This window comes from Bombina bombina, chromosome 4 (genome assembly GCF_027579735.1).
Source record: "Bombina bombina isolate aBomBom1 chromosome 4, aBomBom1.pri, whole genome shotgun sequence".
Classification (NCBI taxonomy): domain Eukaryota; kingdom Metazoa; phylum Chordata; class Amphibia; order Anura; family Bombinatoridae; genus Bombina; species Bombina bombina.
In genome coordinates, this window is record NC_069502.1 from 672,015,254 (window position 1) to 672,028,489 (window position 13,236).

General features: G+C 41.1%; 1 protein-coding gene across 1 annotated transcript in view; it reads left to right on the plus strand.

The window, feature by feature from the left end:
- MCM9 (minichromosome maintenance 9 homologous recombination repair factor) overlaps positions 1-13,236 on the plus strand; it is a 238,252-nt gene that overhangs the window by 142,399 nt on the left and 82,617 nt on the right. The window contains exon 10 of the mRNA XM_053712159.1: positions 7,617-7,820. Coding sequence (XP_053568134.1) covers positions 7,617-7,820 — 204 coding nt within the window. The remainder of the gene's footprint in view (positions 1-7,616; positions 7,821-13,236) is intronic.

Consider the following 13,236-nt stretch of genomic DNA (forward strand, 5'->3'; position numbering starts at 1 on the left):
AATAAGGGTAGAGGTTAAATAACAATGTCTGCAGTAACCAAATCTGCAGGCTAGTAATCATATACATCTGCGCTGCCCTAAAGCAGCTAAATGTGTGCAGTAGCTGGCTTATACAAAGAACTATATAGGTTATCCTTTTTTTAAATTTATATGTATTTAATTTTTTAACATATAAAAAGCATTTAGGAAGCAATAGAGTATAATATAAAAGCTAATTGCATGCAATCAGAGGAATAAAAATACAAAAAATACAAATACACAGCATGGAAATATTTATTAAAATCAAACACATAATGTTTTACATATGGCAAGTAACACACATATTATAATACGTGGTGCAAGTGAATATTGTGAAAGAGGACCTTGTCTTCTCTATTAGATCAGATTAAAGTCTGTTTTAGATTAAAAGTCTTTTGAAATAGAAAGCCTTTTGCTGGTTAGTTGTTTTATGCGTGTTAGGCTTATCAGGCTTAGCAATCATGTCAATGGCAAAGCTGCAAAGCGTGGGCGAGAAGAAGGATAGAAAGATCCTTTAAAGCAGATAGAATATTCATATGGCAAGGTGCACACTTATACTTACACCGGTTGCCGTTTGTAGTTGTTCTCCAGATTTATCCGGGTAAGTTATTTTCCAAATCGCCTCTGGACTCCTTACGAAGCCACTACAAGTGCTCTACTTGAATTTGGATTAAGTTCAGTGAACTCTTACAACGTCAGTCTCGTAGGACTATGGAAGCCCAAATGACTCAATACTAGGAGCAACATGTTTCGGCTGCGTACAGCTTTTCTCAAGCTCAATAGTGATACTGCATAGATGCTGCTAACTTATACGCTTTTCTTAAAGCGATAGGTGGAATGTTTTTTTCAATGTTTATACAATTCGCAATTTATACAATATAAGAGAATAAAATAGTGCCTATAAATTCAGCATAATTTACAATATACATAATCAGTAGTCTTAAAGCTACGACTGATTCTGTATATTGTAAATTATGCTGAATTTATAGGCACTATTTTATTCACTTGCACCATGTGTTATAATATGTGTGTTACTTGCTATATGTAAAACATTATGTGTTTGATTTTATGAAATATTTCCATGCTATGTATTTGTATTTTTTGTATTTTAATTCCTCTGATTTCATGCAATTAGCTTTTATATTGTACTCTATTGCTTCCTATATGCTTTTTATATGTTAAAAAATTAAATACATATATATTTTAAAAAAGTATAACCTTTATAGGTCTTTGTATAAGCCAGCTACTGCACACATTTAGCTGCTTTTGGGCAGTGCAGCTGTATATGATTACTATCCTGCAGATTTGGTTACTGCAGACATTGTAATTTACTCTCTACCATTGTTTGAATTAAGGATTAAGGGATTCCTTTTTTTTTTTATATAGCTGTTTTGTGTGACCTCTCTCAGCGCTGTGGCCACCTTTTGTATTTCAGTCTTGGAATAAGACCAAGCAGAGCAAGAAGCCCGCCGAGACAAAATCAACATGAAGGGGTGGCCTCCGATCCATCTCTGGATCTCATAGGGGGCAGACTATCTCTTTTGGCGGAGGCTTGGATTAGAGACGTGTTGGATACTTTGGTTCTGGAGGTCATTTCCCAAGGTTACAGGACTTACCTTCCCAGGGGCAGATTCCTCTTGTCAAATCTATCTTCAAAACCAGCGAAACGAGATGCCTTTCTAGAGTGCGTGAGGGAGCTCTCCTCTCTAGGAGTAATTGTACCGGTACCTCTAGCAGAAAGAGGTCTAGGGTACTATTCAAACCTTTTCGTGGTCCCAAAGAAGGAGGGAACGTTTTGCCTGATTCTAGACCTAAAGTGCTTAAAAAAGTTTGTGTTGGTCCCATCGTTGAAGATGGAGACGATAAGGACTATTCTGCCCTTAGTTCAAGAGGGTCAGTTCATGACTACAATAGACTTGAAGGAGGCTTACCTTCATGTGCCTATACACAAGGATCACTTCAAGTTCCTAAGATTCGCTTTTCTGGACCAGAACTTCCAGTTTGTAGCTCTCCCCTTCGGTCTAGCTACTGCCCAAAGAGTCTTTAAGAAGGTTCTGGGAGCTTTGCTTGTGGTGGCGAGAGCCAGGGGTATTGCAGTAGCACCTTACCTGGATGACATCCTGGTCCAGGCTCCGTCCTGCCGGCTGGCAGAGAGCTCTTCTACTTCTTCTGCGATCTCATGGATGGAAGATAAAGTCAGGAAAAAGTTCTCTGGTTCCCAGTACCAGAGTGGAGTTCTTGTGCATGATAATAGACTCCATATCCATGAAGATATTCTTGACAGACCAGAGAAGTTGCAAAATTGCCTCCAGCTGTCTTGCCCTTCAAGCCTCCTCAAGGCCATCTGTGGCCCGGAGCATGGAGGTGATTGGGCTCATGGTATCCAGTATAGATGTCATTCCATTCGCCAGGTTCCATCTCCAACCTCTTCAGTTGTGCATGTTGAGACAATTTAACAGCGGTCACTCGGATCTATCCCAACAGATCTCTCTGGACAACCAGTCAAGGGATTCCCTCTCTTGGTGGCTTTGTCCAGATCAGCTGTCCCAGGGGACATCCTTCTTGAGACCATCCTGGGAGATTGTGACTACCGACGTGAACCTCTCAGGATGGGGAGCTGTTTGGGGTGCCAGGAAGGCACAGGGCAGGTGGAATCGGGAGGATTCGCTTCTTCCAATCAACATCCTGGAACTTTGAGTGATCTTCAACGCTCTGAGGGCATAGGCCCCTCCTGGGTTCGTCTCAGTACATCAGATTCCAGTCAGACAACATTACCTCGGTGGCTTACATCAACCACCAGGGGGGAACGAGAAGCTCCCTAGCCATGAGGGAGGTATCTCGGATTCTGGATTGGGCGGAGTTCCACAACTGCTCGCTGTTGATTGCTCCGTCGTTGCCGCGGAGGATGTGGTTTGCTGATCTGGTTAGGATGTTATCGTCTCCTCCGTGGAGGTTGCCCTGTCGCAGGGATCTGCTAGTACAGGGCCCCTTTGTGCATCAAAATCTGGATTCTCTGAGGCTGACTGCATGGAGATTGAATGCTTAGTCTTAGCCAAGAGAGGTTTTTCTGAGAGTGTGATTGATACTCTCATTCAAGCCAGGAAGCCGATCACCCGTCGCATCTATCAAAAGGTGTGGAGGACCTACTTACTCTGGTCTGAGACTCATGGATATTCTTGGCACAAGGTCAGAGTATCCAGGATACTTTCCTTCCTTCAGGATAGTTTGGAGAAAGGACTTGCCGCTAGTTCCTTGAAGGGACAGATTTCAGCTTGATCTGTGTTGTTACACAAGAAGCTTGCTGAGGTTTCTGATATACAGTCTTTTGTTCAGGCTCTATTCAGACATTCTGCTCCTCCTTGGAGTCTGAATCTGGTTCTTAGGGTTTTGCAGAGGGCTCCATTTGAGCCTATGCATTATCTTGATATTAAGATACTGTGTTGGAAGGTTGTTTTCTACTGGCTATTGCTTCTGCACGCAGAGTCTCTGAGTTGGCGGCCTTGAAATGTGAGCCTCCTTACCTGGTTTTTCATGCAGATAGTCCTTCGCACTGGGTTGGGATTTCTCCCTAAAGTTGTGTCTGATCGCAATATTAATCAGGAGATTGTAGTTCCTTCCTTGTGTCCTAAACCCTTCTTCTTCAAAGGAACGGTTATTTCATAACTTGGATGTGGTTCAGGCTTTGAAATTTTATCTTAAGGCTACAAAGGATTTCAGACAGACTTCAGCATTTTTTGTCGTCTATTCGGGGAGGCGCAAAGGGCAGAAGGCTTCTTCCACTTCCCTATCTTTTTGGCTGAGGAGCATGATTCGCTTGGCTTATGAGACAGCGGGACATAAGCCTCCTCAAAGGATTACGGCTCACTCAACTAGAGCTGAACCTAGTCCTCCTTACGTACTTTTTCAAAGTTTTACAAATTTGACGTTTTTGAGAGAGAGGTTTTGCAGGCTGTGGTGCCCTCAGACTAGGGGCCGCCTCGTTTTTACCCTCCCGTTTTCATTCAGTGTCCTCTAGAGCTTGGGTATTCGTTTCCCACAAGTAATGAATGAAACCGTGGACTCTCCTCGTATTAAGATGGAAAACATAAATTATGCTTACCTGATAATTTAGTTTCCATCTGTACGAGGAGAGTCCATGGCTCCCACCCGGTTCTCCGTTGGGCGGACCTAAATTTATTTTTGTTCTTCTGGCACGATTTATACCCTGATATTTCTCCTGCTATTCCTTGTTCCCTCTTCAGAATTACTGGGGGATGAGGGGAGTGGGGGAGGTATTTAAGCCTTTTTAGCCTCCTACTGGTGGCCAGGTTCTGTATTCCCACAAGTAATCAATGAAGCCGTGGACTCTCCTCGTACAGATGGAAATTAAATTATCAGGTAAGTATAATTTATGTATTTTTCTTATGCTGTAACACCATTGTTCTTTTTATCTAATGTTTGTTATCTTTATATTTGTATTATTTTTGAAAACCTATTCATAAAATTATTTAAAAAAAAAATATCATTATAATGTGATTTATTTTTTAATGCTTTATGTCTCCAGACCTATTGTTTTTAATTAAACTAGAGATGTCCTACCCCGTAAGATTAATCTCCCTGCAAAGTTTAACATAGACTGGTGCACTGGTTTTGGTTGTATCCTTGTTTAAAAAATAGTCTCTACATCTTTCTTCAAAAATTAGCTTTCTTTCATAAGATGGCGAGAGTCCACGAGCCATCACATGTGGGATTAAAGTCCAGTCCTACAGGAGGAAGCAAAACACCCCACACAACACATCTTTATTTCCTTCCACTTTCCCATGATTCTTTAGTCAATTTTATGTCTCAAGCAAGGAGCGATGGTGAAACATGAAGTACTGATCTGCATGTTGGTTGAAAGGGGTTCTCAGACCAATGTGAGGCCCATTATCCCCCTCAGAGTGCTGGGAATAGGACAGATGGGTGTAAAGGAGTACATTGGCAGTGAGAGTAATTCTCCTGCAGGAGTTTGTCACATACCTGCCACAGTTGTTGCTGAGACTTGTCTTTCAGCCTCCTCCTGTTGGTGCATCGGAGTACTGCTTCCTTAGATCTTGTGTTAGTGGGTAATACACCAGATGGACTCTTCTACTGGAAGCAGGTCTCCTGCTGCTTGGTAAGCACGGTAAATATTAGCATGAACATATGCTCAAAATTCACATAGCCTGGGACATAGTTACACACACCAGAAAACTCTACATATAGTTTTAGGCACTTTTGGGCACTTTTACACATTTACATTAAAATTGATGTAGTTTCTATTCATTTTTTTCGGTGCAGGTTTTAGCATATACAAAAGCTTTGGTCCTCATTCTCAGCAGGCACTCAGATGTTCAGGAACATTTCTGAAGCTGAAGAGCTAATTTTCAGAAGTTTTTTAACTTCCTTCTGTGCAGACCTAAGGGAGTTAACTTTTTCCTACCAAAACTTTGCTTTGTTTCTCCTTTCCCTCACAAACGGTGGCCATATTTGATGACACACTGCAATTTCTCCTCAGAGCCCTAGATTGTTAAGCACCCTTAATAACAGGAGATTTGCATAAATGTATATTTAACCCTTTATTGGCATAAACTTTCATTTTCTAGCTATCTAAGGAAGTGTTGGTGGGTCTCCCTACTCAGCTTTGTAACCTATGTGCGGAGTCTGTGGCTACTGCTAGACAGGGTCATGCAGCACTTTGTTTGTAGCAGAGTATTTAGGGATTTGCTACTCACCTGGATTATCCGCTGGGCAGTTATATGGACTTGCTTCCTAACATAAAACAGCACATTCACTCTGCAATTTCACAACTGTTGGCTTTCATGCCTCCACTAGTTAATCGTAAGAGCATGCAAAGGACAGAAAGAACCCTTTGCAGGCCCTGCGTTCATCTGTGACATCCCTATGGAATAGCCCTGTACCCTTCAGGAGTAAAATTTAATTAGAATTGTCCTCAGCTAAGGAAAATTATTCAGAAATCTAGGAGATCTTTACAGACCGTGTCACTGTCTGTAGCAATTTGGCAATCTGCCTTCATATGGTAAGAAAACACTGATCATGCTCTATTACCATATGAATGCAGATGCTGGAAGCCCATGAACAGCAAGTCTCAGTTGTCACTTGATAACCAAGACTGCTTGGGCTTCCAGCACTATGGATGTAAAGCTACATTATGCAGTACGATGGGCTATGCATCGCATAACATAGATGTGCGTCCATTTCACCCAAGGCATTGAGGCAGCCCTAAAAAAATCAAACTCTCCAGTTGATGATGCGGATTCTGAGCTAATTAGCAAGGAATTGAACAAACCAGATATTCCCTTTGCTCACTTCAAAAACATGTTTCCTTTACCCTTTGAAAATTGGAGGTAAAGGAGACTATTCTAAACATGTATGGTACACGCACGCCTGAGAGTCCTGCAACTCCTCACATATATATATATCTATATATATATATATATATCCATATATATATATATTATAACACCTTCATTTTTCAATACAATTTTTGTTCATCACTACAGAATCTTAATGTACATGTTTCTCAATGTCCAATACACTCTGGGAGCATACAAATACAAACCACAAAATAAATAATAAAATTAGCTGCCTGTGCTGTGGTTACATAGTAGACACTAGCCAGTTCTTAGGTCTTCTGACACAACACAGTCATGTTTTCTTGGACAGTCAGTCTAGTTGTGGTACGATTAACGTGAAGCAGTGTAAGGATGGAGAAACCTGAAAAGTGCTGACTTTACAGCAGTAGGAGTGTATAAGTGCAGTAAAGGTAGTACAATGCATACACTGCTGCATTTGTTATTCATTTAGCTGAGTGACTGTCCAGGCAAACATGAGGGATGTGGCATTAACAAGGTCAATCCTGACATCCTGCAGCCTGGCATATTACATCACACAGCTATTCTGAAATACATAACAGAACACTAAGAACAGTTATAGTTAGAGTACATAATACAACCAAGTGAACTCAGCCACACCACCGCTTGACCACCACCACACCACTCCCAGATGAAGGCCTGTTACTCCGACACACACTGCAATTTCTGCAATAATGGCAGTTTTGTGGGCATTCTCAGGTCCGCCCACGGCTGCACACTGGTCCGCCTCTCATCTCATTTTTAAATTGTGAACTCTCGCAGGATTTAAATCGTGGAGATTAATCGCTGCTTGAAATCTCATATGCGATATGTATGACTACGTTATCATGGGAAAGTGGGAGGGATTAAAGCTCTGTTGTGTGTGGGGTTTTGCGTCCTCCTATAGGACTGGACATGTGATGGCTTGTGGACTCTCTCACCATCATGAAAGAAAGACATTTTTCAGGTAAGCATTAATTATGCTTTTTCACATGTTAATACATTACATTCTGAACAAAGTTACTTCACATTTTCAAGGTTTTTTGTAATCTGGACAATTGAAATACCAAATTTCATACATTACATTTCATCAATTGTTTGTCCATCTGTTTATTCAGTTTATAAACATTTGAAAAGTAGGATTTAATATACAGTTTTTGATTGAACTGTACTAGATATCTTCATAAAGGGGCATTTTTAAACTTTCATATATATTTTTAATTTCAGGAAACCCTCGCAAATCTGATAAGCTCTGGAGCATGGAAAAGATGAAAACATATCTCTGTCTTATAAAGACCCTCCAACCCAAAATGTCTGAGGGAGCCAACACAATATTTGTACGCTATTACCAGCTGCAAAGGCAGAGTAATTGCAGAAATGCTGCACGCACTACCATCCGCCTCCTTGAAAGCTTAATACGGCTAGCAGAAGGTGAGCGAAAATGTATAAATAACAGAAATAATTCACTGCTGGGAGAATGTAAGAATATTGTGCAGATGCGCATTTTAGCAGTTCCCTTTTTATACTTTACCATGAATAATGTAGTTTAAAATAATAAATAAAAAAACAGAATTTTTCTTTTATGGTGAAATTACAGTTTAGTTCTAATTTTGTGTACATGTATCTTAAAAAGGCTCCAGCCGGGACAGAATTGTTAACATATTAATCTATTTTAAATATATATGTGCAAAATCAGGCTTGTAACTGAGTTGCCCATTAAATCTTCTTTTTTGCCTTTTTATTATGATCTCAGTAGAAAAAAAAAGCTCTCTGAAAGAGCCACAGTTAAACGTGTTAAAATATTTTCCATGATAAAGGGGTTAAGAAAAATCTGTTTTTAAATGTAAAATGAAACTAAAAGAAGTGACTGTACAGTAATACTTACTGGCTGATATGGGCATTTCCCCACAGAATAAAGCTGGTTTATTTAACATAGAAACATAAAAACAAAGCACTGTATTACATTTTGAAATATTTTTATGCAGATGGAACAGTACATTTTTTTAAGTAGCATTTCCCTTTAAATTTGACAGCATATGACTATAGTGGAGTATTGCTACGCTGTTACCAATCATTTGTTCTCTTAAATGCAATTTTAAGAAACTTTCTAATTTACTCTTATTATACATTTTTCTTCATTCTCCTGCTATCTTTATTTAAAAAGCAAGAATATAAAGCTTAGGAGCCGTTCCATTTTGGTTCAGAACCTGGGTTACGCTTGCTTATTGTGACTAAATGTAGCCACCAATAAGCAAGCGCTATCCAAGGTGCTGAACCTAAAATGGGCCGGCTCCTAAGCTTTACATTCCTGCTTTTTAAATAAAGATAGCAAGAGAACGAAGGAAAATTTATAATAGGAGTAAATTAGAAAGTTGCGTGAAATTACATGCTCTATCTGAATCATTAAAGAAAATGTTTGGGTTTAGTATCCGTTTTAAGTTTCCCTAACTGATGTGCAGTGTGGCAGGCAGACCTCAACTTTGGCAGCATCACTTAGGGACCACAGTAGCCATGCATCTGATCATTGACTCACTTGAGAATAATTGACATAAAAGGAATTAGTGGGTGCCTCTAATCTAGGAGCAACAACAACCTAGTCACAAAGTAATAGAGCACTCAAAACCCATAGAGTGGGGCTGCTGCGTGCTGAAGCGAGTAGTATTCAAAAATCATCTATAATCTGTTCCACTACTCCCCATAATTCCAAACTGCCTCTAGAAGCAAAATTAGCACAAGAGGTGTGCATCAGGAACTTCATGTAGTGGCTTTCAGCGGCCAAGTAACTGTACATAAGCCTCACATCAACATGCGCAATGTCAAGTGTTGTCTGGACTCTAGAGCAGTGGAAACGGGATTACTGATTTTCATACCTATCCTCAGGCCTCCGTAACAGGCAAGATTTTTAGGATATCTGAACTAGAGCACAGGTTAAATAATCAGCTGATTAGTAAACATGGTTATTAACCTGCTCTCACCCACGGTAATCCTGAAAATCTGGCATGTTATGGAGGCACGAGGACAGGTTTGCAAACCAGTGCTCTAGAGTGATGAATTACGCTTCACTATCTGGCACTTAGATGGAAGAATCTGGATGTGATGGATGCCAGGAGAACACAAACCTATCAAATGCATAGTGCCTGCTGTAAACTTTGGTGAAGGAGGGATAATGGTCTGGTTCTGTTTCTCAGGGTTTGGGCTAGACCTCTTAGTTTCAGTGAAGGATTGTGTTAATGCTACAGGATAAAAGACATTTTAGAAAATTGGGTGCTTTAAACTTTATGACAACAGTTTGGAGAAGGCTCTTTCCTGTTCCAGCATGTGCCCTGTACACAAAGTGAGGTCCATAAATACATGGCTTGACAAGACTGGTGTGGAGGAACTCAGGTAGCCTGCACAGAGCCATGACCTTAACCCCATTAATCACCTTTGGGATAAATTGGAGCGAGAGGCAGACCTTCTCATCCTATATTCACCTTACAAATACTTTTTCTCCAACATAGGTGTGTCCGGTCCACGGCGTCATCCTTACTTGTGGGATATTCTCCTCCCCAACAGGAAATGGCAAAGAGCCCAGCAAAGCTGGTCACATGATCCCTCCTAGGCTCCGCCTTCCCCAGTCATTCTCTTTGCCGTTGTACAGGCAACATCTCCACGGAGATGGCTTAGAGTTTTTTAGTGTTTAACTGTAGTTTTTATTATTCAATCAAGAGTTTGTTATTTTAAAATAGTGCTGGTATGTACTATTTACTCTGAAACAGAAAAGAGATGAAGATTTCTGTTTGTAAGAGGAAAATGATTTTAGCAACCGTTACTAAAATCGATGGCTGTTTCCACACAGGACTGTTGAGAGGAATTAACTTCAGTTGGGGGAAACAGTGAGCAGACTTTTGCTGCTTGAGGTATGACACATTCTAACAAGACGATGTAATGCTGGAAGCTGTCATTTTCCCTATGGGATCCGGTAAGCCATTTTTATTACAGAAAGAAAAAAAGGGCTTCACAAGGGCTTTTAAGACTGTAGACATTTTCTGGGCTAATACGATTTATATATAAGCATATTTTATACTCCATAGCCTTGAGGAATTATTTTAATCTTGGGAATTATGTAAAATAACCGGCAGGCACTGTATTGGACACCTTATTCTCTAGGGGCTTTCCCTAATCATAGGCAGAGTCTCATTTTCGCGCCTCTATTGCGCACTTGTTTTTGGGAAGCATGACATGCAGATGCATGTGTGAGGAGCTCTGATACATAGAAAAGACTTTCTGAAGGCGTCATTTCGTATCGTATTCCCCTTTGGGCTTGGTTGGGTCTCAGCAAAGCAGATACCAGGGACTGTAAAGGGGTTAAATATAAAAACGGCTCCGGTTCCGTTATTTTAAGGGTTAAAGCTTCCAAATTTGGTGTGCAATACTTTTAAGGCTTTAAGACACTGTGGTGAAATTTTGGTGAATTTTGAACAATTCCTTCATACTTTTTCACAATTGCAGTAATAAAGTGTGTTCAGTTTAAAATTTAAAGTGACAGTAACGATTTATTTTAAAACGTTTTTTGTACTTTGTTATCAAGTTTATGCCTGTTTAACATGTCTGAACTACCAGATAGACTGTGTTCTGAATGTGGGGAAGCCAAGGTTCCTTCTCATTTAAATAGATGTGATTTATGTGACACAAAATTTAGAGAAAATGATGCCCAAGATGATTCCTCAAGTGAGGGGAGTAAGCATGGTACTGCATCATCCCCTCCTTCGTCTACACCAGTCTTGCCCACACAGGAGGCCCCTAGTACATCTAGTGCGCCAATACTCCTTACTATGCAACAATTAACGGCTGTAATGGATAATTCTATCAAAAACATTTTAGCCAAAATGCCCACTTATCAGCGAAAGCGCGACTGCTCTGTTTTAGAAAATACTGAAGAGCATGAGGACGCTGATGATATTGGTTCTGAAGTGCCCCTACACCAGTCTGAGGGGGCCAGGGAGGTTTTGTCTGAGGGAGAAATTTCAGATTCAGGGAAAATTTCTCAACAAGCAGAACCTGATGTGATTACATTTAAATTTAAATTGGAACATCTCCGCGCTCTGCTTAAGGAGGTGTTATCTACTCTGGATGATTGTGAGAATTTGGTCATTCCAGAGAAATTATGTAAAATGGACAAGTTCTTAGAGGTCCCGGGGCCCCCCGAAGCTTTTCCTATACCCAAGCGGGTGGCGGACATTGTAAATAAAGAATGGGAAAGGCCCGGTATACCTTTCGTCCCTCCCCCCATATTTAAGAAATTGTTTCCTATGGTCGACCCCAGAAAGGACTTATGGCAGACAGTCCCCAAGGTCGAGGGGGCGGTTTCTACTCTAAACAAACGCACCACTATACCCATAGAAGATAGTTGTGCTTTCAAAGATCCTATGGATAAAAAATTAGAGGGTTTGCTTAAAAAGATGTTTGTTCAGCAAGGTTACCTTCTACAACCAATTTCATGCATTGTTCCTGTCACTACAGCAGCGTGTTTCTGGTTCGATGAACTAGAAAAGGCGCTCAATAATAATTCTTCTTATGAGGAGATTATGGACAGAATCCATGCTCTCAAATTGGCTAATTCTTTCACCCTAGACGCCACTTTGCAATTGGCTAGGTTAGCGGCGAAAAAATCTGGTTTTGCTATTGTGGCGCGCAGAGCGCTTTGGCTAAAATCTTGGTCAGCGGATGCGTCTTCCAAGAACAAATTGCTTAACATTCCTTTCAAGGGGAAAACGCTGTTTGGCCCTGACTTGAAAGAGATTATTTCTGATATCACTGGGGGCAAGGGCCACGCCCTTCCTCAGGATAGGTCTTTCAAGACCAAAAATAAACCTAATTTTCGTCCCTTTCGCAGAAACGGACCAGCCCCAAGTGCTACGTCCTCTAAGCAAGAGGGTAATACTTCTCAAGCCAAGCCAGCCTGGAGGCCAATGCAAGGCTGGAACAAAGGAAAGCAGGCCAAGAAACCTGCCACTGCTACCAAGACAGCATGAGATGTTGGCCCCCGATCCGGGACCGGATCTGGTGGGGGGCAGACTCTCTCTCTTCGCTCAGGCTTGGGCAAGAGATGTTCTGGATCCTTGGGCGCTAGAAATAGTCTCCCAAGGTTATCTTCTGGAATTCAAGGGGCTTCCCCCAAGGGGGAGGTTCCACAGGTCTCAATTGTCTTCAGACCACATAAAAAGACAGGCATTCTTACATTGTGTAGAAGACCTGTTAAAAATGTGAGTGATTCATCCTGTTCCATTAGGAGAACAAGGGATGGGGTTTTACTCCAATCTGTTCATAGTTCCCAAAAAAGAGGGAACATTCAGGCCAATTTTGGATCTCAAGATCCTAAACAAATTTCTCAGGGTTCCATCGTTCAAAATGGAAACCATTCGGACAATTCTTCCTACCATCCAGGAAGGTCAACTCATGACCACGGTGGATTTAAAGGATGCGTATCTACATATTCCTATCCACAAGGAACATCATCGGTTCCTAAGATTCGCCTTTCTGGACAAGCATTACCAGTTTGTGGCACTTCCATTCGGATTAGCCACTGCTCCAAGAATTTTCACAAAGGTACTAGGGTCCCTTCTAGCGGTGCTAAGGCCAAGGGGCATTGCAGTAGTACCTTACTTGGACGACATTCTGATTCAAGCGTCGTCCCTTCCACAAGCAAAGGCCCACACGGACATTGTCCTGGCCTTTCTCAGATCTCACGGGTGGAAAGTGAACGTAGAAAAAAGTTCTCTATCTCCGTCAACAAGGGTTCCCTTCTTGGGAACAATAATAGACTCCTTAGAAATGAGGATTTTTCTGACAGAGGCCAGAAAATCAA